Source organism: Carassius auratus, chromosome 42 (assembly GCF_003368295.1).
Source record: "Carassius auratus strain Wakin chromosome 42, ASM336829v1, whole genome shotgun sequence".
In the NCBI taxonomy this organism is placed as follows: domain Eukaryota; kingdom Metazoa; phylum Chordata; class Actinopteri; order Cypriniformes; family Cyprinidae; genus Carassius; species Carassius auratus.
The window spans coordinates 4,292,460-4,320,039 of NC_039284.1; the positions used below are offsets into that span (position 1 = coordinate 4,292,460).

Below are 27,580 nucleotides of genomic sequence, written 5' to 3' on the forward strand. Positions count from 1 at the left end.
AAGAGGAGACTAGTTTTCCTTTGCTAAAGTAAGGAAACTTTGCTTCCTTTGCTCCTATAAACATACATTGGATCTTTAGAGACTAGCACATTCTCACCGGACCTTACGGACCTTAGTCCCTTGTGGTGAAAATCAAGTTTTCTATGTTGTTTATTTGTCAGTGTGGTACTTTTAATACGCTTTTAGACAAACCATGTGCCAACCTTTTTATCAACACCACTGCTGAGTATTTTCTCTGTAGTTTCCCAAAGGCAATCAAAGAAACGCAGTTTCAGATTTCAATAACCAATAACCAATCGCGTCAAGGGATCCTATCCTTAGCATATCATTAACTGTGCTTCAAAGCAGATTGTTAATTGTTAATATTTCCCCCGTTTTCGAGATGTCATGTGCTTTTAGCAATAGTGCTTTTAGAATAATAACCAGTGTAAAAGTAGCTCAGAGTAAAGGCTGATTTATACTTCTGCGTCAGACCTATGGCTTGGCCTATGGCCTATATACTGCAGGATACATCAGCAAAAGGGGAAAAACTGAATATTTATTGTGTGACCATTTTTTTATTATTTTAACAAAATAATATAATAATAATAATAATGTAATAATTAATTAATCAATCAATCAATCAATTAAACAGACCAATATTTCAACTTGCCATTGCCTATGTTACTACAGTTCAGTTAGTGGATCAGGAGGAGCTGGCTCATGGCTGGCTGGTGTGTGACTAAGTAAAGGCGGGGCTAATTTGCATATTCATAGATCCACGTATAGTAATTGAGGCAAGAGTATAGAGTTGAATTATTTTAAGGTATGAGAAAATTGTTTTCACAAGAAAAAACATTTAAGTTTTGATCATCAAAGATGAGTTTTAAAGGATAATATTTTTGACTACAGGGGGACTTTAAATATGAATTTTTCTTTTACAAAAACGCATCGATTTGCTACAACATAGGGTGACCAAACGTGCCATTTTCCCAGGACATGTCCTGGCCAGGATTTCTATATTGCCTAAAATATCCACATTTTGGCTTTGTTTGTACATCTATTTTCAGCACTTTGCCCGTTCTCTGTAGATCCCACCTTCACACGCACCACGATTGGTCGATTACATAAAATGTCTGCATTTTATTGGTCAAACGATCATTACCTTCATTCAGTATGAAAACAGGAAATCCAAAACCTGGACATTTAATAAAAAAAATATATAAATCCTGGCCAGGATGTGTACTGGGAAAATGGCATGTTTGGTCGCCCTACTACAGGAGGCCTTTATTCATCCCAAGGAACCATGTGGGGCATTTTTGTACAATGGATGGATGTGCTTTATTGGACTTCTTTTTGACTGTAGAAAATTAAGACCAACTCAATGTCTTTATAAAGCCTGTAAGAGCCAGGACATTTTATATATATATAAATCTGACTGGATTCATCTGAAAGAATGTCATCTACACATAGGCTGGCTTGAGAGTATCATCATTTGAGTAAATAATGGGGTAATTTTTAATTTTTGTGTGAATTATCCCTTTAATAGATGCATTATCTGTCAGGGTCCAGCCCTGACAGCCTTGTCAGGCTTGTCTTTGTTTAACGTTTCTTTGTTTGTCTTGTACCTGACCACACAGTTGTGTCTATGTTTGTATTGGCCATGTGCTCCCCTTGACCTGCTTCCTCGTTTACAGTTGCCATGCCCCATTGTTTAGTCCTTGTTTGTCTGATTGTGTTCACCTGATCCTTGTGTCCTCTGCTCCCTTATATTGTGCTCATTTTCCCTCTTGTTTTTGCTGGTTAATTTTGAGTGTTTTTTGTGCTTGCTCCTATCTAGTATCACTGATATTGTTAGAGTTTGCTTTTCAGTATGGCGAGATGAAGCATTGAAGCTTTTCATCCAAGTGGTTTACAAAAGAGTTTATTTCTCTTCTTAATTTGCTCACAAAATCACCTGGGAGCTAAAGAATGTAAAACAAGCAGATACATTACTGATGACCTGATGTGATCTATGATTACACGCCTGTTAAGGCTTAGAAACGCTGTTGTTTTCCTCTGTGCACATCAGCAGGCTGTTGATATCACCAGAGTGGTTTGCTCAAAAACATGCATAAAAGATGTTCACCTCGTTGGCTAGTGAAGAGTCAGCACTCACGGCAATGGAGGGTTTACTTTTAAAAGAACTGATAGTTCTCCTGCCACATGCGCCTGGAGTCATTCAGTTGGAAATGAGACTCCAGTCGTTCTAAGTACTGTTGTTTAGTGGTTCTCACAGCACGCCGGAAAGGAGTAACAGGCCGTTTTGTATCTGCTCATATCTCCCGACACGAGCACCGCATTATACGCGGCCATGCGCGCATAAACTGCTGCCTGGATTGATTTATCGCCCCATGGTTTCAGGTTAGAAAAAGTTTTTATTGTTATGGTTCGTGTTGACTCCTCAACCAGTGTGCTGACAAAGCTGTTTGCTATATCCGCAAACTCACTGATGTCAGTGGGAACTAGACCTAAACATGTCCCAGTCCACGTCATTGAGAGCATCCTGTAGCACAGCTTCTGATTGGGCGGACCAGCATTTCAGCACCCGCCTCTCTGGAGCTGCCTGCACGAGCTTTTGTTTGCATTCCGGTAAAAGGAAGATGGCGGTATGGTCAGATTTTCTAATACCAGCGAGCTGGCTTTATACCCATACCTGAACTGAGAATAGCAGTGGTCCAATGTATTCTCCCTCTCCCTCTGCTTGGGCAGGAAATGTGCTGGTACAAGTTCAGTGGCATTACATGTCTAAGACTGGCTTTATTAAAGTCCCCACTCACAATGATGGGAGCGTCCGGGTGGTTTGTTTAATCAGACACTTAGCACATCATTGAGCTTAGACAGGGCCATCTTCGTGTCCACTTGAGGTGGAATGTAAACAGCCGTGGCTATGACTGCTGTAAACTCGAGGCAAATAGAACATTCGACAAATGATTGTTAGATGCTCCAGATGAGGCAAACAGGAATGCAACAGAATGGTGATGTTCCTGGGGTAACACCATTTATTGTTGACCATGAAACAGCCCCCACCACCTCTGGTTTTGCCGGCCTCCACAGTCCTGTCCATCCAGATAACAGAGGAGCCATCAGATGGTGTTACAGCTTCGTCCAGTACGGAGGGGGTCAGCCATGTTTCTGTTAAACAGATTATGTTGCACTCCCTTATGTCCCGATGGAATCTTATCCTGGCTCTGAGATCATCCATCTTGTTCTTAAGTGATTGGACGTTGGCTAACAGGATACTGGGTAAAGGTGGACTGTGCGCTTTGGTCCTCATTCTGTTGCAAACCCTAGTGTGTTTCCCTCAGTGTTTTCTGTTTCATCGACTCAGAGCTGCCCTCTCATGGCCATTGCATGAAACACGGCAGCACCATCTAAGAAGTGTAAAGATCTTAACAGATCCTTTTTACAGATCCTCTCTAACTCCTTAAGGTTTCTTGGCTGTCATTGGGCAACTCAAAATTCCAGCTCCCTCCACAGATTTTCTATAGGATTGAGTTCTGGAGACTGTCTAGGCCACTCCATGACCTTAATGTGCTTCTTCTTGAGCCATTCCTTTGTTGCCTTGGCAGTATGTTTCGGGTCATTGTCATGCTGGAAGACCCAGCCTAATGCCTAATGTTTCTACCTCAATACTTGACTATAGGGATGGTGTTCTTGAGGTCATGGTCAGCATTTTTCTCCCTCCAAACACAGTGAGTTGACTTAATGCCAAAGGGTCCAATTTTGGTCTCGCCTGACCATAGCACTTTCTCCCAAGCCTTATCTGAATTATTTTGATGTTCTTTGGTAAACTAGTAAATGTACAATTGCCTTCTTGAGCAGGGGGATCTTGTAGGCACTGCAGGATTTCAGTCCATTGTGGCTCAGTGTGTTACCAAAGTTTTGCTTGTGGTCTCATCTGCCTTAAGATCATTAACAAGCTCCTCCCATGTAGCCCGGGCCTTATCCCTTACCTTTCTCATGATCATCCTTACCCTATGAGGCAAGATCTTGCACGGAGCTCCAGACCATGGCCAATTGATGGCTGTTTTGTTTTTCTTCCATTCACGAATAATCTCACCAAAAGCTGTCTCCTTCTCACCAAGCTTACTGATGGTCTTGGAGCCCATTCAAGCTTTGTGCAGATCTACAATCTTGACACCTCTTTGGTCTTCCCATTGTTGTGGGAGAGGTTGGAATGGAAAACACAGATTGCGTGGACAGGTGTCTTATACATCCAATCTATGGTAGCCAGAATTCTTGCTGGTTAGTAGGGGGTCAAATACTTATTTCAGTCACTGAAATGCAAATAAATTATATAATGTGTTTTTTTTTTTATACTTTTTGTTTGATTTTCTGTGTCTATCTGTTAAAATAAACCTACCATAAAAATGACAGATCCTTATTTTCTTTGTTTAGTGGGCAAACTTACAAAATCAGCAGGGGATCAAATAAATATTTTTCCCAGTGTATTTCATCCAGTCTAGTTTTGTTTTAGTTTTTTCCTTTTGTTCTATTCCAGTTAATTGTTTCTAATATTTAGTTTTTAGTCTAATATTTAGTTTTTAGAGTCTTTACTTTTGTTCTGTTATATCTTGTCTTCCTTGTTGTATTTGTGTATGTTTGACATTTTGGTTCCTGCCGTTTCCTGAGTCCTAGCTCCCTGGCCGCAGCTTCTTCTGGCCTAACAGACATTCTGGTGCTTCAAGAGTTACTAAAACAGTGCCAAGCCTGTGGTTCCTTGGGCTTCTACCTAGTCTCATTTGCCACAGAATCTGGAGTTTCTCCTTCCTCTGCCAGCTTGTTTCCTCTGTGACGTTCACTGGCCTATTGTCTGGACTGTTTGCCTGCCTCATCCTTTTGTGTTCCCAGTTCTGTTAATTAATTTTGTTCCCATGTCTGCATCTGGTTTGGACATTATCCTGCTATTTCTTTTTATTTTTTGAGTGGTTAATTAAAATTAAAAGCATTCACAATATTGATCAAAACCTGGTCAATGAATGATATAGAATTTAGGGTTGAGATTTACTCACCTCTTTTTCTGGTCATCAACTGCTCAGCATGAGTGTAAATATTAGAGGGGTTGTATTTTGCACTCTCTTCCATCTGTTTAGTTGTGGCTGACATGGATGATTGGTTGGTTGATGGGTACAACAGGGGCAGTTGGGAAGTGACATCTTGAAATTTCTTCTTTTCTTTCTTAAGCAAGTTCACTAATACACCTGAGAAATGTAAATTAAGGATAATAATCATTTTATAACAAAGAACATTGTTTCATTTTAGAGGTCTGTGTGATACAAAAAGAAACAAATGCAAAAGAGTCATTTTTTAAAATTGTTATTCTTCTCCAATGGGCTGTTAATTGTGATTCAATTACTAATGAGTTGAACTTGAGAACCAGATTTATTTTCAAATCATTTGGACTTTTTAAAATCTGTTTATTACAAAGGTATGACTTAAAAAAGAATCATACAGGCTTGGAATGACATTAAGTTAAATAAATAATGACTTAAATGTTCATATTTTGGTGAACTACTCATTTACAGCTTATACAAACTTTGAATGTATGGTTATCTCAGTATACATTAAGTACATTTACATTCATGTAAACTGTAGAGATTCCAGTATATCTCAAGGTTCTGCCACACTCCACATTTTGATTGTACATTTTGAGCCTCTCATGTTAGGTTAAGCCATACATTTTCCCACGCTGTAATGGGTAAATTACTGTGAACACTAGTGATGTGTGTGTTGGATTTTTTTCCAACTCGCAGGTCCCGCTTTTATGAAATTATTTTGCTTGCCCCAGCCCACCCTGCAAATAAAGTAAAATTTCTTTACCCACCCCAACCTGACACGCGGGTTCCATGGGTTATGAGACGGCCTGCACATAAGGGACATCATGCAAGCTACATTGCTACATAGGCCATCGTATTGTAACCTTATCAAAGAACCTAATAAAATATGAAAATAGATATTCCAAATATTAAATATAGACTATAGGGAATTGCACGCAACATACATGGATTTTTATATATATATTTTTTAATGACCCACCCCAACCCGTCACACGGCATCAATAGTGAACACACAACAGTTTTTGCATTCTGCGAAACAAAGCCTTTGGAGCTCAGAAGTTGTTCTTTGGTTCATTCGACAATATTGTTGTGGTTATGACAAGGTGACAAACATGATTTTTGTTTTGATTGACAATTGCTTATCTTTTGCATGAAATTTTTCTCACTCGTGCTCATCGCAAAAACACCCTGAAAAGATTTTTACTTTGGTTTACACAACCATAATGTCATCATTACAAAATGATGTGCCCCAATGGTGCACGTTGGGTACAATAAATTGAGTAACACCTCAAATTGAGCATCCACCTCATCCTGCATTTTTAGATGACAATAGCATATTTAAGGGTTTATTTTTTTATGCTTTCTTGCTTGTGCTCAGTGGTGCAAATGGAAGAGATTAACTGGTGGGAAAAGTTAAGAAGTTTTGAAGATGAATGTCGGATAATTACCTGCCTAATTTTGAGAAAACAAAATTAATCAATCAGTCCATCAATCAATCACACACTCACTCACCCACTCAATAAAAAATTATAAATTAATAAAAATAATAAATAAGGTTAATAATAATAATAATAATGAAACAAGTTGGCTGTCTAATCAAGCGCATGACGAAAGAGTAAATTTCAATAGAGTATTTAATGCAAAGTCCAGGAGGAATCCAAACTTAAATCCACAACACAGACCAACATCACCAAAACAATACCAGACAGAGAACTGATGGAAACAGGGGACTTATGTCACAAGTCCGTCAGGCTCATCACAGCCCATTCCCTCACCTGAATATTAATCACCAGCACCTGCTTTCGATCCAATCACCCATTCCCCAGCACTATAATAACACTCACCTCAGTCACTCTCACCGTCTGATCTCATGACTTCTCAGCGGAACAATCCTTTGTCAAAGTTACTAGCATTGACGCCTCTAAAACTTATCTCTTGTGCTTACCTTCTCTCCAGTGATCTCCAATCTCCTCCAAGTGGCTCCAGTGCAACGATGCTCCGATACCTCCATTTGCTCACTCCCAGCAACTCTGGGTCACTCCATCCAGCAAGAATACCTTCTGGTTTCAAGCTCTCTCATCCTCCATCCACCTGCATCTCTCCCTCTGTCTCTTTTAATAAAATCCAGTTTTCCACTAACCCTCTGTCGCCAGTCCATTTGTTACAGAAGATCGGAACGAAAGGCTGAGGATAAGCAAACCTGACCCATTCCAGGAACTGATGGATTTGCTGCGGTGTTTACTAAAACCTTTCGCTGTTTCCTCAGCTCCTTCGGCCAGGGCTCATCCACCACAACATCCGGCATCTTCTTCTCCGGCTAACTTCATGAACTCCAGCCCGGTAGTCAGACAGGGTGAGTACAGGGTGATGACGTTGGCCTAGTCAACGCCCCCTCAGTCTTCCAGGACTTTATGCATGAAGTGATCCTGTCGTACCTCAACCACTTCGTCATAGTTTACATCAATTACATCCTCATCTACTCCCAGGCCTGGCCGCACACCGCCAACATGTCAAAACAGTCCTAATCCGGTTACAGGAATTCCATCTCTTCCTCAAGGCCGAGAAATGCACCTTCCATCAGCCTTCGGTTCACTTCCTGGGGTATGTCATCGATAGTTCAGGTATCCACATCGACGAGGGCAAGATCGAAGCCATCACTTCCTGGCCACTCCCATCAACCATAAAATAACTTCAACACTTCTTAGGTTTTGCCAGTTTCTACCATCCATTTATCATGAATTACAGCTCAATCACCAGCCCCATCACTGACCCTCTTTGGTACAAATCAAAGTCTCTGTCTTGGACCCCAGCTGCCACTGAAGCCTTTACTACCCTCAAACAAGCCTTCACCAAGGCCCCCTGTCTTCACCCTGACCCAGACCTCCCTTTGGAGGTAAGGTGGACGGCTCAATCACTGGAGTTGGAGCAGTGCTTTCTCAGCAGCAGGGGACTCCTCCCCAGCTCCATCCATGCACCTTCTTCTCCCAGAAGCTCAGCCCAGTGGAGAAAAATTGCAATATTGGAAACCGGGAGCTACTAGCAATCAAACTAGCTTTGGAGGAATGGCAACACTGGCTCGAGGGAGCTGCTCATCCCTTCACAGTTTTTACTGATCACAAGAAATTACAAACCCTCGCCAAGCTCGATAGGCCTTATTCTTCACCAGATTCCACTTTACTATCTCTTAAAGACCCAGCCCTCGCAAGGTAAAAGCTGATGCCCTCTCCCGAATTCACGCATCTGAGGAAAGTACAGACGAGCCACAGACCATAATCCTGACCCAACTCATAGCCAGTCTGATTCAGTAGACCTCTCCGCCAGTCGCATCTGAAGTCCCCCCTCCTGCTACACCAGGCTGTCCCCCCCATACTCAGGTATGTCCCACGGATACAGCGTATCCCGCTTATTCAATTCAATTCAATTCAAGTTTATTGGGTAGCACTTTTTACAATACAAATCATTACAAAGCAACTTTACTGAAAATTATGTCTCTACAATATTTAGTAGTAGCTTATAAGTGGTGACTGTCAGTTTGTGCACGCTTGACAGGATTTTTAGAAAAATTAATACAAGACATAGTTTTGTATAAGACAAATTGCTGTCTAATATAACACCCAGATTTCTTACTGTAGAGGAATTAACAGTACATCAGTCGGATTCTTGTGGCACTTGATATTTTACTGATGATAAATGAGATGAATTCTTCTGAAGCAAGAAGCAGGTCATTTGTAATATTCATGCCACTCATTCCTCCCTAGGTACTGACCACCCAGGGGCTGACACAACTTTCTTGCTGCTGAAGGATAGCTTCTGGTGGGCCAATATGGCAGGAGACGTAAGGAGATTTGTCCAAAAGTCCCTGACATCTTCGCCGTTTGTAAGGTTCACCCACTACCCATCCCAAACCATCCCTGGTCACACCTAGGACCGGATTTTATTACGGACCTACTTTCCTTGGATGGTAATACCTGTATTCTGGTCATTGTTGATAGATTCTCTAAATTCTGCCGGCTCATTCCCATACAGGATCTTCCCACTGCCCTAGAAACAGCAGAGCTCCTATTCAATTGGGTCTTCCGCCAACTTGGACTCCCAGAGGACATAGTTTCGGACCGTGTCCGTGTTTCGGAAGTCCTTTTTCTCACTCCTAGGTGTGACTGTAAGGCTCTCCTCAGGATACCATCCACAATCCAGTGGTCAAACTGAACGGAAGATAAAGGAAGTAGGTCGCATCCTCCGGACCTTCTGCCATGGACACCAGGACTCCTGTAACCAGTTCCTGGGCTTGGCCGAGTACGCCCAAGATTCAATCCGTCAACCATCCATGGGTCTTACACCATTCCAGTGCATGTTTGGTTACCAGCCCAGTTATGGAGATCCTAGATTCCCAGCATCGTGGTGGCAGGTTGCAATACCTCATCGAATGGGAGGGTTATGGCCCCGAAGAACACTCCTGGGTCCCTAGAGACGACATCCTTGACCCTATACTCCTAGAAGAATTCCATAACTTTCACCCACATCGTCCTACTCCCCGAGGCAGAGGAAGACCACCACGTCGTCGGGGTAGTTGGCGCTCAGCAACAGGCCCTGGAGGAGGGGATACTGTCACAAGCCGGTCAGGCTCATTACAGCGCACTCCCTTACCTGGATATTAATCACCAGCACCTGTTTACGATCCAATAACCAATTCCTCTATCAAAGTTACTAGCATTGACTAATCTAAACCTTATCTCTTGTGCTTACCTTCTTACCTTCGTCCAATATCCTCCAAGTGGCTCCAGTGTTTCTCCTGTGCAATGATCCTCCAATACCTCGATTTCCCGATAATGACAAATAATAATACAATATTTTATAATCTTGTCAAAAAGTTAATTAATATTTTCTATAGAAGGAAAAATCTAAAATGAAACTGATACATCAGTCATGCATCCATTTTAACATATTTTCTATAATTCATTATTAATTACCTCTTTTGTGCATAAAAAAGAAGAAAAATTTGACAATGTTTGTCAAAAGTGTTATAACATGTTTGTACTGTGCTCTGAGAGTGAATTAGGCTAATCACATGGTTCAAAATAAAAAAAAATTTCCATCTGTGCAATGCCTTATACATTTTAAGTTTGAAGTTGTTATAAGCAAAACCTGCTTCGTCACGTGAGATCATGATACTGTTTTCACTCACCTTTTCCTTGTGGATAAATTAACCTAAGCTCATATCCTGTATTCCAAGGGCACTGTTGTGCAAAAACAAGTGAGAAAATGGTTGTTCAAAGCACATGCTTGGAAAGTGGCATGTGGAAAGTTAAAACGAGCTATCTATCTATATATATATATATATATATATATATATATATATATATATATATATATATATATATATATATATTAGGGCCGGGACTCGATTAAAAAAAATTAATCTAATTAATTAGAGGCTTTGTAATTAATTAATCGAAATTAATCGCATTTTAATCGCATATAAATATTTGACCTAATAACAGTATTTTTTTTCACATGGATTTATAGTATACCATTGAATAATGACTGAATACATAAGCTTAAGCAACAAAATATTGTTTATTTTTGTTCAACCAAGTCTAGCAGACCAGTGCAATTTTTGCCATTAAGTGTAGCAATAGCATATTTAGAAACAATTTAGAAATAGTACATTTCAGAAATTCAGGAAGCTTATAGGTGTTGGAACCTTCTGTAAAGTGTTTTTTTTTTTTTTTATTAAAACACAATACTGTCAATTACATTCAGAACATTGGAAACACTGACTATTAGAAAACATCTCTCTGTTGCTTCAGAGGCCATAACATACTAAGTCCAACTCTCAATAACCTTGGCCAAAACAATAAAGAGTTCAACATAAACTGTTGCACCAACAAAATAATACATAGTTCAACATAAAGTGTAAAGTCCACGCTAGCTGCTATATGTTTTGCTTTGAGGTGATACTTGAGGTTCGATCATGTGCAGCGGTGAAATGCGAAGCGAACTCTAGTAGGTGCTCCGGTATAATCGGTCCCGCCGAAACTCATCCAGTGAGAAACGTTCCGCGGTGCAAAAATACGTTATAAAAAATGCGGGAATTTTTTTTCTGTAATTAATTAATCTGAGTTAACACGTTATTTTTTGTGTAATTAATTAATCTCAATTAACGCGTTAAAGTCCCGGCCCTAATATATACAGTATATATATATATATATATATATATATATATATATATATATATATATATATATATATATTACATACACGCCAGGTTCCACCTCCACTCACTCACAATGCACGTCCTCACCGGAATACTAATCACTTCCACCTGACCCTCATCATTATCCAATCACATCAGCACTATAAATACCACACACACGCACTCAGTCATCGTCTGGTCTCATTCGCGACAAGGTCTTACCTGTATGCTAACTCTAAGGACTAACTCTACCTCTACTCTCCTCTCTCCAGCGAATCCCTGAAGATCCAAGTCTCCTTCGTGTGTGTGTGTGGTACACCTCCCTCCTCTGATGTCTTCACCCATAAAACCACTCACCACTGTTGTGACACTTACTGCTGCTGACATCTCTCTTCCAGTTTCCACCCTCCTCGATTCTTGGTCAGCGGTCAACTTCATCTCTGGCGCCCTCTGCCGTAAAATTCGCTACCACGGCAAAGGAGTCAGCCAAACAAATCCACACAATTACCGTCAGGCTGTTGAGTAGAAGATGTGTGCGTCATAGTGTGGGTCCCATTTCCCTCCAAACCAGACTACTCCCCCATGAGGAGATCCATCTGCTGGTTCTGGAGGAATCCACAGCTGCCTTCATTCTAGGGTGCCCATGGTTGGAGCAGCACAATCCTGTCATCTCCTGGAAAAAGGGCGAAGTCCTGAAGTGGGGCAACTCCTTTTTCAAGAGCTGCTTCTCTGGTTGTCCTGTCCCAGCCAAACCTTCCCCTGCACCTCTTCCAGTTTATTCTACCTCAATAGAGAGCCCAGTTGAAAACCAATCCATTTCCATACCAACCTGCTACATCTTCTGCCCCAAACAGGCTTCCAAGCTGCCTCCACACTGGCCGTGGGACTGTGCTATCGATCTGCTGCCGGGTGAAACAGTGCCTAAAGGAAGGATCTACCCCCTTTTTCATTCCGGAGGAGAAGGCCATGGAGGAATACATCAAGGAGGCGCTGGCCCAGGGTTACATTCGTCCATCTACCTCCCCTGTTGCTTCGAGCTTCTTCTTTGTAGAAAAGAAAGACGGAGGCTTAAGACCCTGTATCGATTATCAGGCTCTCAACAACATAACCATCAAATTCAGATACCCACTTCCCCTCATCCCAGCTGCCTTGGAAAATCTCGTGGTGCCACTGTCTTCTCCGCAACGCCTACAACCTCATCCGGATACGAGAGGGGGACGAGTGGAAAACCGCCTTCATAACCCCTACTGGCCACTACGAGTATTGTGTGATGCTGTATGGACTTGTTAACGCAAAGACCCCCGTCTTCCAGGATTTTATTCATGAGGTGCCCAGGGAGTTCCTCCATAAGTTCGTCCTCATCTACATTGATGACATCCTCATATACTCCTGGAGCTTATAGGAATATTGACGCCACGTTGCGGAGGGACTGCAAGCCTGAGGGCCTTTCAGCTCTACCTCAAGGCCGAGAAATGCTCATCAGCCCTCAGTGCAGTTCCTTGGGTACAACATCAGCAGCAGTGGCATCCGGATGGACGAGGGGAAGGTGAACGCCGTTCGAAATTGGTCCACTCCTGCCATCATCAAAGAACTCCAACGATTCCTTGGCTTTGCCAATTTCTATAGACGGTTCATCCAGAACTACAGTACCATCACCAGCCCTCTCACTAGTCTCCTCCGAAACAAACCAAAATCACTCTCTTGGACTCCTGCCACCACAGAGGCCTTCAACGCCTTCAAAGAGGCCTTTTTCGACCGCTCCACTCCTGGTCCATCCTGAATTCTGGAGTTGTTTTATGAACTTCCCATTCCTGTATTTTTACACCTTTTTGATTATCACTTTCTTTGAACTGTATATACACTGGTGGACACTTTTACATTGGAACTTGAAACTGCCATCCACTCTACTGAGCTAATGTCAACCAACTGTCGATGTGGTTGTGTATGCGAATCCCCTTGAATTACGGATGAGACACCTTCAGTCGCCTAATTCAATGGTTCAAATGACGCAAAAAAAAAAAAAATAGGACGCCACCCTCCACCCTCCATCTGGATTCTATAGCATCACTCTACAGTGTGCAGGACCTACCGGGACATTTTTGTCAACTAAGGGAATCAGGCTCTCGAGACTGACCATTTTGGTGTAATTGAAGCAGCTAGACCGAAGTATCTAGCTGCTCTAGATACTTCTGTTGAGGCAGAGAGCCTTTTAGCTCTTAGTACCGCTACTTTCCAGACGGTAACTGAGAAAATCACTCCTGGAAGACTGCTGTGCCCTGGAACACTGGCAGGATTGGCAGATCGATCTCCTGAGGGCACTGAGGAGAGAAAGGCACCTTGTAATGCGGTGAACATCGCTCTATCCCAGAGGGGCCCATCAATCTTGTGCCACGGCATCAGGACTCTCATAACTGAAGTCTCCTATTGAAAATGATGGCCCTCAGACTTGTATTGTCTGCTAGGACTCTCGAGATTGGCCTCTGGTGTAATTTAAGCTGCTAGCTCAGTGCCCTGAAGAGGCACATGGGCAGGGGATGGCCCAACTAGCTTTCCTAGAGACATCTGTGGAGGTAGTGAGCATCTTAGTACCACTATGTTTCCGGGCGGTAGCTGAGAGAAGGGAGAAGGCTGTGCCCTGGAACACCGGCAGGGTTGGCAGATCTTCTGAGGGTACTGAGGAGAGACGGGCAGTGAGTGACATGGTGAGAGGCTCAACACCTCTTCCATATGCAGAGCCTTAGTAAAAGCGAGGCTGGCACCAGGGGAAACGCTAGTGAAAGCTCCCTCCTCAAATAAAGCCCTCTGAGGGCGAAGCAAGGCAGTAACAAAATGCTTGCAATGCGGGCAGTCAGCTCCCTCGAGACAACTGTGTGAACAGCCAGAACGCTGCCTACTCACCTAAATACTTCTCTTGACTGAAGCTTTGACATAATAGAGCTTATAAGTGGACAAACAACATTAAACAAGACTCAAAAACAAATAGCAACTGACACATACACAAACTTCTTGCTGAATGACAAAAAACTGACACCAGTTTCACAGCACATGCTTTAAAGCTTCCTGGTCGCTACGTCACCCCATCCGTGATGTCTTGCCCATACATTGGAGTAATTACGCCACGCCTTCTCGTTTGGCTCTCAACAAAAGCATTTTCTCTCCCTCTCCTGCCCCTTACCTTCACTGCTTTGCTCCTCTCATCTCGTTTACTGTCTACTGTCTTATAATTTGAGAGACTCTCTCTGCACTGCTCTCCAAACTAAAAAATCACGGATTTGATAAACTGGTCTCTCAATGTAATTAACACCATCTTCTCAACGAGAAGCTTGGGTTCGGGGGAACCTGACTGACCTACTGGAAAGTTCGTAGCTGGTTACATGTGGAGGCTTGGGAGAGGTGGCGGGTTGTGTGTCTGGCGGCTCTTTCCATGGAGGACACTGAATATATCTACCTGTTCGCAACCATGATAACAGGTCTTCTCCTGATTGTATTAGGCATTGCCCTGGTTTATCAAGGAATTCAGAAAATGGTAACAGCTGTCCAAATCCTCACAATGCTGCCCATCATGATTGGAGCAGTGGGCAGAGCAGTCAGCACTGAGACTGGGACTATTAACCACCATATGGATAACATCACGGAGAAGCTTACGGCTTTGCAAAGACAAATGGATCGATTCTGAGACCAGAATTGACTAATTGAGTGGTTGTGTATATTGGAATGTGGTTACTCGCCCCAAGAACAAACAATCCCAAACTTATCTGCTTTTGGCTGCTGTTGGCCAGTCTAACAAGCAGGTCTGTGACCAGCACGGGATGGCTGCAGGATCGGATGGCTGCTTGCCTGTGCTGGGCTACCTCCACCCCCTACTGCCCTCCCCTTTTGCAAGTCGTGAGTTTTCATGCTGCTCTGATTATGTGCTTATGTTGCTGAGGTGTTTTTTCCTGTTCCCACACTACTCCCCACAGGAGCATGGTCTGGTTGTTGTTGTTTTTTCTCCTCCCCTCTCCCTCATGTTATGCTGTATTTCTTCCTCAATCCCCTGTACTGCATTTTGTTGCCTTGTACCTTACATGTGCAATGACAACAAAGTTGAATCTAATCTAATCTAATGTGTTTCAGTGGGTGGTCACACTGAAGGTGTTCCCAAAGTGTTTAGATGGAGCTCGAGTTCCTGAAGAGGATGTGGATATTTGAAAGCACCAAAAACAAACATGCCCATAACCATAACAGGACCTTGCCCCTATTTTGATAACTCCACCCCACACGTACAACACGTTGTGGTGACTGCAAGGAAGCAGGTCATGTTCAGCACCATGGACAGTACCATCAGTGCCACCCTGTGATGTTCAGGACCAGGGATAGCTCCTCCAAAACAGATGTTCACAGTTTCTCTTCTGATAGGGAGCATCAGTTGCAGGCTATTGGGCACAATCAGCATCCACACAAAAGGGAGCAAAAAAGTCACAGTAAGAGAGGAGGATGGGAACTGAGCAGTAACAAAGTGCTGAAGATTCCACAGCCCAAGCACTGGACCAGTCCTAAGCAAACCATGCTCTGGAGAACAAAGGCCTAGTGAAGGACGTGAGTAGCCTGAACCACCTTGACTAATCATACATCTCTCTCTGCCTTCCCTCCAGAAGTAAAGTTGATGCAACCAGTAGGGACTTGGGAAAGAAGAAATACCTGAGTTACAGTTTCCTCTAGTTTCCCTTCACCCATTCCTTATAAGAAAATAAAGAAAGTTAAATTTTGCTCCACAGAAAGTCTGCCTGGTGAATTTATTCATTGGACATCCTAAATTAATGCACCCCAATCTTGTGTGTGAAGGCTACAACATATGAATAATGGCTACAGTGGTTTAGGCAGTAATGCATTGGGCACGGAGAACTAGCTTGTATGCAACTGTTCGTGTTCGAGTCTGGCTTTTGCTGAGCCTGTTGTTCTCACTTTTCCCATCACATTAAAAAAAAAATCTAAAAGTAGAAGTGCCTAATGAGTGTTTAATAATGATAAATCTATTTATAATTTGAATAAATATAATAATTTACAATCTGTTATTATTGCATCCTGTTAATGTACAACAATACTGGTGCAAATAGGCCTAATATGTGTATGCCAGTATAAATAGCATCTAATTGTTATTTACACTTAGCCAGTTGCAAAGAACTGCTTACTTTTACATAGTAAATGGAATATATCACGATTTTCACTATGTGTGATCAGAATCTAGAGCTATTTGCACTTAGCCTACTGTAAATAGGATCTATGTCTAAGAAAGTATGTTAATTCCACTTAAGTGTAAATCGCTGCTGTCATATTTTTCTTACTCTATTGGCAGATCATTTGTAAAATAAGAAAAATACACTTGCATTATAATTATTATATTATCATTTATTATTATTTTTTTTTTTTACTTGTGAGATACCGTGAAAATGAATAGCTTATTAGTTCGATAACATAACGAGAACTCAGAGTTTCCCATCTCAGAGTAAGTCAACTCAGAGTTCAAGTTTTAACTCAGAGTAGGTTGAACCTCCTTACTTTGTCCTTCGAAAATGCTCTTCAGAAACCTACGTGTGAAGTCAGGGACACAATGTCCATTTTTTTATACAGTATATGGATCCCACATTGTGGTCAAAAGTGTTTTTCAAAAATCACTTAGTGAACCTTTAGTATAGTCCATGTGACATCAGTGGTTTAACTGTAATTTTAAAGGTACAATAATACTTTTTTTTTGTGCACAAAAAAAAAATAAATAAATAATGACTTTATTCAAAAATTTCTTCTCATCTCTTCAAACTTCTACATTTGTGTGCATTCCTCTGCTTGGCATATTTTTCATATTTTTTTCATTAAAAATATTTTCATTATTGTTGATAAGATACAGTGGTCAAGAACACTAATTTTCCCAGAAAATGTGAAACACAAACAAATCCTTCATCACATTAATGAATAAGTATTATTACAAAATTGGGGGAAAATAGTTGTACAAACTTATATCTATCTGGTTGTTTGACAGGAAAAAAAAAAGTGGTTCAGTTATTTTTATTTGAACCAACTAATTTTCATTCATTTGAATAATATTTTTAATTATTCATAATTTGAGTAAAGGATACTGATCTCATTATCACGGTGGGTCAACATGTCCCGCAGCTTCTGGACTTCTGCATATGATTTTCTTTGCTCTTCATCAGAGACACTCATTAAAGGAGTGCTGTCTTTACTCATTCCATTTTGAGCACAGGATCCCTCTCGTACCCTCACCTGGAAAGAAAGGAAACCTGTTTGAATGTTGGAGAATAACTTGCATGTAGCTTGAATGTAGTCTCCTTTTTATTTTAGACAATAAGATTGTAAGCATTTTTTATTTATTTTAAAGATGAAAAAAAGTATTGTTCAGGGCACACAACAAAAATACTGACATTCCACAGTGGTTCTGTTGCAAAAACTATTTTAAATGTTAAGTGAACAAGTCTAACACAAATCTAACAACGTGTTATTTGTGCTTGCTGTTGCGCCTCAGTTCGAATGGCACATGAAGTCCTCTCTTGTATTGTATGAAGATATCTACTTCCTCCTGGCTGAACTTCTTCCAAATTAAGTTTGCCATGTCTTCATTCCCTGGGCCTCAGACCCTGCCATCTGCTTCCACACTGAGGTGACCAGTGATTTTAAATACTCTGAGAGACAGCAGTTTGCCCTGGGACCACAGGAGGATCTAGTGCACCAGTCTGCATAGAAGTTGTGACCTCAGACCCCCAATGATTTATGTATGAAACTTGTCTGTGCAGTGCAGAGTTCTGTGAGAAAGTACCCTAGAGTTAGAATTACAGCCACCCAACCGGTAATGGAAGCATCTTTCATTAACTACTTTCAATGACACAATGCCCCAGCATAGGTCCTTGGGACATATAGCAAGATTTCTTCCACATCATCAAAGACTGAAATTATCTGCACATAAACTTGATTGTGGAAAATCATAACCATTCTCCCTCAGCCTCAAAATCAATGCATGATGCAAAACATTAGGGCTGGAATCACATGAGGAGAAAGGTTTTTTTCCACAACCTCAAAGCCTTGGTGTGGAGGTCTAGAAGTAATTGTAAGCCTCAACATAGAGATTGTAATCTGCTCATCAGCAAGTGCTCATTTAGCTTACTTATTCGACAGGCATCTCAGCTGCTCCCTACCAGCGTACCCAAAGATCGTGTGAGTGTCCCCACCCATGAAATAATGTGTGCAGCCAGGGAAGCATAAATGCATTGAACTGCTTCACACTCACAATTTCTTTTTTCTTTTTATACAGTACACCAACAAGGTTGTGTTTACACAGAGAACTTGCCGAAAAGCAAGTTTATAGCTTCTGCGGCATGCCAACACGCAACACAGTGCCAATCAAAACTCGAGAAGTTGCATATATGCTCTCATACACCAGTCACAATGATGACATTCCCTACAGTAGGGATGTCAATGTCGGTCAGAGGGGTATTCCAAAAAGCAGGTTATGGGACATACCCAGGCATGTTTGAGGATAAGCGAGCAGATAACCTCAGCTTTCCAAAGTCAGAGGTTACTTTCAGGGTATGTAAGTGACAATACTAAGTTGCTCTCTGGAGATAGTGGAGATAATGTTCCAGGGACAGTTCACTTCAGCGCTATCAGCAAATGCATGATCAACGCATCATCATCTGACGAACCTTGAGCTGTGACAGCACAATATTATAATATATTAGTACAATACAGTTAGGTATATAGCCTACTATATATATATATATATATATATATATATATATATATATATATATATATATATATATATATATATATATATATATATATATACATACACACACACATACACACACACATACATACAGGTGCTGGTCATATATTTAGAATATCATCAAAAAGTTGATTTATTTCACTAATTACATTCAAAAAGGGAAACTTGTACATTATATTCATTCATTACACACAGACTGATATCTTTCAAATGTTTATTTCTTTTAATTGATAATAATTTTTGATGATTATAATTGACAACTTAGGGAAAATCCCAAAATCAGTATTTCAGAAAATGTGAAAATTACTTAAGACCAATACAAAGAAAGGATTTTTAGAAATCTTGGCCAACTGAAAAGTATTTAAAAGAAAAGTATGAGCATGTAGAGCACCAATACTTAATTGGGGCTTCTTTTGCCTGAATTACTCCAGCAATGCAGCATGTCATGGAGTCAATCAGTATGTGGCACTGCTCAGGTGTAATGAGAGCCCAGGTTGCTCTGATAGTGGCCTTCAGCTCTTCTGCATTCTTGGGTCTGGCACATCACATCTTCCTCTTCACAAAACCCCATAGATTTTCTGACAGCTGAAAGTGCTCTAACTAGCTTGAAGTAGTTTCCTACTTCAGTGTGTTGCAAACATAATTGTTGGGGCTTGGAGAACAATCCTTAGAGAGAAAATGAAGGAGAAGTAATCCTAGGAGTATATCCTGCATGGAGTGGAAGTTATCCAGCAAGGCGGGGTCCAAGATGTCGTTGCGTGGGACCTAGGAACGTTCTTCTGGACCGTATCCTTCCCAGTCCACTAAGTATTCCAGTTGTCCACCATGCCACCGGGAGTCCAGGATGTCCTTGACCGAGTTGGCTGCATCGTCATCTAGGAGGAGAGGAGGGGGGGGGGGGCTTCAGTCTCACCAGGTTCTGTGGAGGGAAGAACAGAAGGATGGTGAGGTTTAAGGAGTGAGACATGGAAAGTTGGGTGAATCCGGTACTCAGGGGGAAGTTGAAGTTTGTAGGTGACTGGATCCCAGACCCTCTCGATCTCCCGGAACCAATAGTCGACCGCGGGAACATCTGAGGGCTCTCCAGACCAGGGGAATAGAGGTGGTTGGTAGCCGAGTACGCACTGGAAGGGTGTGAGTCCGGTGGTGGGTTGACGGAGGGAGTTCTGTGCGTACTCGGCCCACCCCAGGAATTGGTTCCAGGAGTTCTGGTGGCCGTGACAGAAGGTACGGAGGAAGCGTCCGATCTCCTGGACCACTCTTTCCGTCTGCCCGTTGGACTGCGGGTGGTAGCCGGAGGACAGGCTGATGGTCACACCTAGGAGGGAGTGAAACGCTCTCCATACCCGGGAGATGAACTGGGGGCCCCGATCCGACACAATGTCCTCTGGAATGCCGAAGTACCTGAACACATGGTTAAACATCAGTTCTGCCGTTTCCATGGCAGTAGGGAGACCCTATCCACAATTATCAGAATACAGGTATTGTGGTCATAGGGTGGAAGGTCCGTTATGAAATCCACCCCTAGGTGTGACCACGGGCGGTTGGGAATGGGCAGAGGATGAAGTTTGCCAGATGGTAGATGGCGAGGACTTTTTGACATGGCGCAGCTGGTACATCCACTCACGTACCTTCTGACATCCGAGGCCATGTTGGGCCACCAGAAGCATTCCCGTAGCAATGAGAGGGTTCCATTGACCCCCGGGTGACCAGTGCCAGGTGATGTATGGGTGGAGTGGATGAGGGGAGTGCGCTGTGTCCTAGGGATGTGTTGGAGACCTGAGATCAGGTGGTGATGGTTAGAACTCAGGTGAGGGTGTGCGCCGTGATTGTGTGGAGGTGGAACCTGGCGTGTTTGTAACACTAGAAAAGTAATGGGTTGAAAGTCACATGTCTTTGAGTTTCTATTTCAAATCCGAATAAGATTCATGAAAAATGAGAATCCTGCAAATATTTTTATGAGACTATGTCTAGATCCCCCACCCCCATAAATATATATAAAAAATACCAACTGCATTAAAGACTTCTACAAACTTAGTCGTTAAACATACCACTGCATAGTTTTTTTTTAAATTATAAAACACTAGACAGAATGTAAGTGATTTATCTGAGCACTAGAAAAATACAATAAGAATATTTTGAGTAAAAAAGATAATAAAGAAAAAAAAAAGATGTAACTTTTTATGCCAATTACAGAGAATCCTGAGATTGCTAGAAATGCAGCATTTACAATGAATTACAATGCAAATAAGTGCTGATAGCCACTTGTACAGATGGTAATAACACAAATGCGCCATAAAATAAATAATCCACTCTATCTATTCATATAGTGTAACACCACGCCAGCAGAGGGAGCCCTCATCGGAGTATTGACTGTTCACCACTCCCTCTGCTTCTACAGTCATTTCCTGTTTGGGACTATTTAACATGTGCTAGCATGATCCTTTACTGCGAAGTATTGCCAGTTAACCTGCCTTACCAAGTGTTTTCCTTGTGAGTATTCTGACTGCCTGTTTGATCATGATTCTGCCTGTTACATCGTTCACGTCTCTTGGATTGCCCCTTTGGATTTATTGCTTGATTGGACTGATGTTTGTGCTTGACCTGTTCACCTGCCTACTCATCTCTGTCCACTGGATAACCCCTGTGTATGTTGAAAGATCAGACTGCCCTTACGGTACGAAACTCTGCCTGGTTACTCGACTCTGATTGTAAGATCTTCCTTTAATAAATTCCTGCAAATGGATTCACATTCTGCCTCAGCCTCAGCCTCTTCGTTACAGAATACTTCGCCTCAACTGAATCCAGCGGAAGTTTCTAACATGCAAGCGGCATTCGCTTATCAAAGTATTATTCTTAAAGGGGTACCAAGATCAGTTGAGTAAACTTCAAGCAGTCAACTGCACTTGATGAGCTACATCCAGTCACTTCCATCAACCACGCCTAGAGCGGTGAGTTTTGCACTACCCAATAAATTTGATGGTTCAGCTGATAGATGTCGGGGCTTTGTTCGTCAAATGAAGATTTATTTTGACAACCAGGAAGAAAAATTTAATTCTGACAAAAATAAATGTGCAGTCATAATGTCTTTATTGTCTGGGAAGGCGATCGACTGGACTGCAGTTGTTTGGGATACTGACATGAGATTCAGACGATCCTTTGACTATTTCCTGCAACAACTTCGAGAAGTGTTTGAATATCCTGCAGGGGCAAGGATATATAAACTCAACTTCTGCAAATGTTGCAAGGAACCAGAACAGCCGCAGAGTATGCCATCTTGTTTCGCACCCTCACTGCTCAGAATGGGTGGAATGATGTTTCAGAGAAGCCTCAACACGGATCTCCAGGCAGAGCTCGTATGTAAAGGAGAAAATTCATTGTTTACTGACTTCTTCACGCTTGAAATCAAGATAGATAATTTGATGAGACAGACTCCGCGAGGAAGGTATGTGAAGGAAATACCACCTGTTATCCCGACTGTAATTAAAATGCCCAAAGAACCCATGCAAGTCAACATTACCAAACTTTCGGAAAGTGAACGAGCACGGCGATGCCATATCCATCTCTGTTTCTAGTGTGGTGAAATAGGCCATCGTTGAAAGAGATGTCCACACAAGGCCCAGAAGCCCATTTTGGTAAATATGGAAAACTTGATACTGAATAATCAATCCTTCAATCTTCCCCTTACCTTAAAAACTGAAGAACTTTCCATCTCATTGACCGCAATGATCGACTCCGGAGCAGCATTAAATCTCATTCATGAAGATATATTCAAGAAGTATTTACCGTCCAACCATGTAACCCACCCATTAAGATCAAGGCCATCAATGACACAGCAATTGGAACAGCTACGTGAAGCAAGGATTTACACCAAATTAGACTTACGAAGCATACAACCTCATACAACCTGCATACAACCTCATTCGCATCAAGGAGGGTGACGAGTGGAAGACTGCCCTTCTCACCACTAGAGGGCACTATGAGTATCAGGTCATGCCGTATAGACTTGCCAACGCACCTGCTGTCTTCCAGTCTTTCATAAACGAGATCTTCCGGGACCTGCTTAACCAGTACGTAATTGCTTACATTGATGACATTCTCATCTACCCCAAGTCTGAGGCAGAACAAGCTGACCATGTCCAGAACATCCTCACTCGGCTCCTGAAAAATCACCTGTACGTCAAGGCAGAGAAATGTGAGTTTCACGCCAAGCAGACATCATTCCTGGGTTATCACATTAGTCATCAAGATGGACGAGGCCAAGGTCAAGGCTGTAATGGAGTGGCCCCTACCTTCCACAATCAAGGAACTTCAGAGATTCCTGGGATTTGCTAACTTTTACCGAAGGTTCATTAGAAACTACAGCATGGTTGCAGCACCACTGACATCACTTCTCAAGGGGAAACCCTCCAAGCTCAGGTGGAGTGAGGAGGCTAATCAAGCATTCAATGTCTTAAAAGTTTAATTTACCATGGCAACTATCCTCAAGCATCCTGACCCCAACTTACCATTCATCATGGAAGTAGATGCCTCGGACTCAGGCATTGGGGCCGTACTCTCTCAGCGCCATGGTCAACCGGTTAAACTGTACCCTTGTGCATTCTTTTCCAGGAAGTTAACGGCATCCGAACAAAACTATGGTGTAGGGAATAACTCCTGTCTATGAAAGCAGCGATAGAGCAATGGAGTCATTGCTCGAGGGAGCAGTCCACCCGTTCCAAGTGATTACTGATCATAAAAACCTGGAGTACATTAAAGGTGCAAAACGACTCAACCCTTGCCAAGCTCGATGGTCCCTCTTCTTCACTCACTTCCAATTCTCAGTGACTTATCGCCCAGGAAGCAAAAACAGTAAGGCAGATGCTCTGTCCAGGCAGTATGATCTCCTCATTGACAACAAATCCCCAGAATACACTGTTCCTCCATCAGTAATCATTGCCCCAATTCCTTGGGATATCATGGAGGAGATCCAACGGGAACAGATCCAAGACCCAACTCCTACCAACTGCCCCCCTAACATCCATTACATTCCACAGGGTCTGCGCCCCAGGGTTATTCAGTGTGTTCACTTCTCAGTCAGCTCTGGCCACCAAGGTATTTCCCACACTCCTGTTACATAACTCATACTGGTGGCCTTCAATGTCCGTGGACAGTAATAGCATGCTGATTTGAGCTGAGCCTGATTTGCACTGAAACAGATGGTAATCATGCAGATACATTCACATTCAACATAAAAGACACTTTCACATATATAAAAACTGTTGAAAAATAAACTAAGAAAAGGGCGATTGATATAAGTTCCGCCTCCATCAGCTGACAGGTGCGTCATAGCGTGTCACAAGCCATCACGAGAGCGCCAGAATTCAAATATACTATCTTTCATTCACTTTTTTGTTTTGTGGATTTGTCTGATTGTGACACTGTATGCTGCAAAACCATGCCATTTTTTTAATACCAAGACGCAGTTTCTTATCGTGAGTTATTCCACAACAGACACAAACAGTTCTGTCGCTGAAGAACTGAAATGTAAACAAAGGAATTATGAACCATATTACAACGTTATTGCTTCATTGGACCAAACGTGCTTCATGAGATGTTGTTCAGTTGACCCTTACCTTTCTAACTAAACTGGGATTTACAGCTGTGGATCTGTTATTACAATGAATCTGGTATGTAATGCGTTTCCATTATTCATGTTTTGAAGTGTTCTGCTTACACAAATGTAGCAAATACGGTCTTTGTAAACTTTCCATTGAAAAACAGCGATCCTTAATCGATCCTGGGGCTTAGATCTTTATAATGATGTATAGTTTTTAAAGATTAAATTTGTCCTGTTTCATTTAATCTCTTTTTAAACACTGACAAGGTGCGAGTTGAGGGTGTTGAGGACGCCCGCGTCGTGGTGCAGGCTAACAGGTTAAGGTCAGGCGAATTTGCTGGCCAATTAAGAACAGGGATACCATGGTCCTTAAACCAGGTACTGGTAGCTTTGGCACTGTGTGCAGGTGCCAGGTCCTGTTGTAAAATTAAATCCGCATCTCCATAGAGTTGGTCAGCAGCAGGAAGCATGAAGTGCTCAAAAAACTTTCTGGTATATGGCTGCGTTGACTTTGGACCTAAGAAAACACAGTGGACCAACACCGGCAGATTACATGGCACCCCAAACCATCACTGACTGTGGAAACTTTAGACTGGACCTCAAGGAATGTGGATTGTGTGCCTCTCCTCTCTTCCTCCAGACTCTGGGACCCTTTACTTTCATCAGAGAACATAACTTTGGACCACTCAGCAGCAGTCCAGTCCTTTTTCAAGCGAGACACTTCTGACACTGTCTGTTGTTCAAGAGTGGCTTGACACAAGGAATGTGACAGATAAAACTTATGTCTTGCATACGTCTGTGCGTAGTGGTTCTTGACGCACTGACTCCAGCTGCAGTCCACTCTTTGTGAATCTCCCCCACATTTTTGAATGGGTTTTGTTTCACAATCCTCTCCTGGGTGCAGTTATCCCTATTGCTTATACACTTTTTTTCTACCACATCTTTTCCTTCCCTTCGCCTCTCTATTAATGTGCTTGGACACAGAGCTCTGTGAACAGCCAGCCTCTTTTGACTTTTTGTGTCTTGCCCTCTTTGTGCAAGGTGTCAATGGTTGTCTTTTGGACAACTGTCAAGTCAGCACTCTTCCCCATGATTTTGTGGCATACAGAACTAGACTGAGAGACCGTTTAAAGGCTTTTGCAGGTGTTTTGATCAGCTGATTAGAGTATGGCACCAGGTGTCTTATTGAATCTTATTGAATATTTAATCTTTTCACAATACTCAAATTTTCTGAGATACTGAATTTGATGTTTTCCTTAGTTGTCAGTTATAATCATCAAAATTAAAATTTGAAATATATCAGTCTTTGTGTAATAAATGAATATAATATACAAGTTTCACTTTTTGAATGAAATTAGTGAAATAAATAAACTTTTTGATAATATTCTAATTATATGACCAGCACCTATATATATATATATATATATATATATATATATATATATATATATATAAACTGTATTATATCTAATATGGTGGACGTATGCATCCAGCACTCGAACTAGACACATACAGTATTGTTCAAAATAATAGCAGTACAATGTGACTAACCAGAATAATCAAGGTTTTTCGTATATTTTTTTATTGCTACGTGGCAAACAAGTTACCAGTAGGTTCAGTAGATTCTCAGAAAACAAATGAGACCCAGCATTCATGATATGCACGCTCTTAAGGCTGTGCAATTGGGCAATTAGTTGAATTAGTTGAAAGGGGTGTGTTCAAAAAAATAGCAGTGTGGCATTCAATCACTGAGGTCATCAATTTTGTGAAGAAACAGGTGTGAATCAGGTGGCCCCTATTTAAGGATGAAGCCAACACTTGTTGAACATGCATTTGAAAGCTGAGGAAAATGGGTCGTTCAAGACATTGTTCAGAAGAACAGTGTACTTTGATTAAAAAGTTGATTAGAGAGGGGAAAACCTATAAAGAGGTGCAAAAAATGATAGGCTGTTCAGCTAAAATGATCTCCAATGCCTTAAAATGGAGAGCAAAACCAGAGAGACGTGGAAGAAAACGGAAGACAACCATCAAAATGGATAGAAGAATAACCAGAATGGCAAAGGCTCAGCCAATGATCACCTCCAGGATGATCAAAGACAGTCTGGAGTTACCTGTAAGTACTGTGACAGTTAGAAGACGTCTGTGTGAAGCTAATCTATTTTCAAGAATCCCCCGCAAAGTCCCTCTGTTAAAAAAAAGGCATGTGCAGAAGAGGTTACAATTTGCCAAAGAACACATCAACTGGCCTAAAGAGAAATGGAGGAACATTTTGTGGACTGATGAGAGTAAAATTGTTCTTTTTGGGTCCAAGGGCCACAGGCAGTTTGTGAGACGACCCCCAAACTCTGAATTCAAGCCACAGTACACAGTGAAGACAGTGAAGCATGGAGGTGCAAGCATCATGATATGGGCATGTTTCTCCTACTATGGTGTTGGGCCTATTTATCGCATACCAGGGATCATGGATCAGTTTGCATATGTTAAAATACTTGAAGAGGTCATGTTGCCCTATGCTGAAGAGGACATGCCCTTGAAATGGTTGTTTCAACAAGACAATGACCCAAAACACACTAGTAAACGGGCAAAGTCTTGGTTTCAAACCAACAAAATTAATGTTATGGAGTGGCCAGCCCAATCTCCAGACCTTAATCCAATTGAGAACTTGTGGGGTGATATCAAAAATGCTGTTTCTGAAGCAAAACCAAGAAATGTGAATGAATTGTGGAATGTTGTTAAAGAATCATGGCGTGGAATAACAGCTGAGAGGTGCCACAAGTTGGTTGACTCCATGCCACACAGATGTCAAGCAGTTTTAAAAAACTGTGGTCATACAACTAAATATTAGTTTAGTGATTCACAGGATTGCTAAATCCCAGAAAAAAAAAATGTTTGTACAAAATAGTTTTGAGTTTGTACAGTCAAAGGTAGAC

The 27,580-nt window shown here is 41.8% G+C and overlaps 1 protein-coding gene across 2 annotated transcripts in view; it reads right to left on the reverse strand.

Moving 5' to 3' along the window:
• kif6 (kinesin family member 6) overlaps positions 1–27,580 on the reverse strand; it is a 304,965-nt gene that overhangs the window by 126,994 nt on the left and 150,391 nt on the right. For both annotated transcript variants that reach the window (XM_026229369.1, XM_026229368.1), the window contains exons 12-13: positions 17,385–17,532; positions 5,034–5,222 (exon numbers count right to left, since the gene is read on the reverse strand). In XM_026229369.1, coding sequence (XP_026085154.1) covers positions 5,034–5,222; positions 17,385–17,532 — 337 coding nt within the window. The remainder of the gene's footprint in view (positions 1–5,033; positions 5,223–17,384; positions 17,533–27,580) is intronic.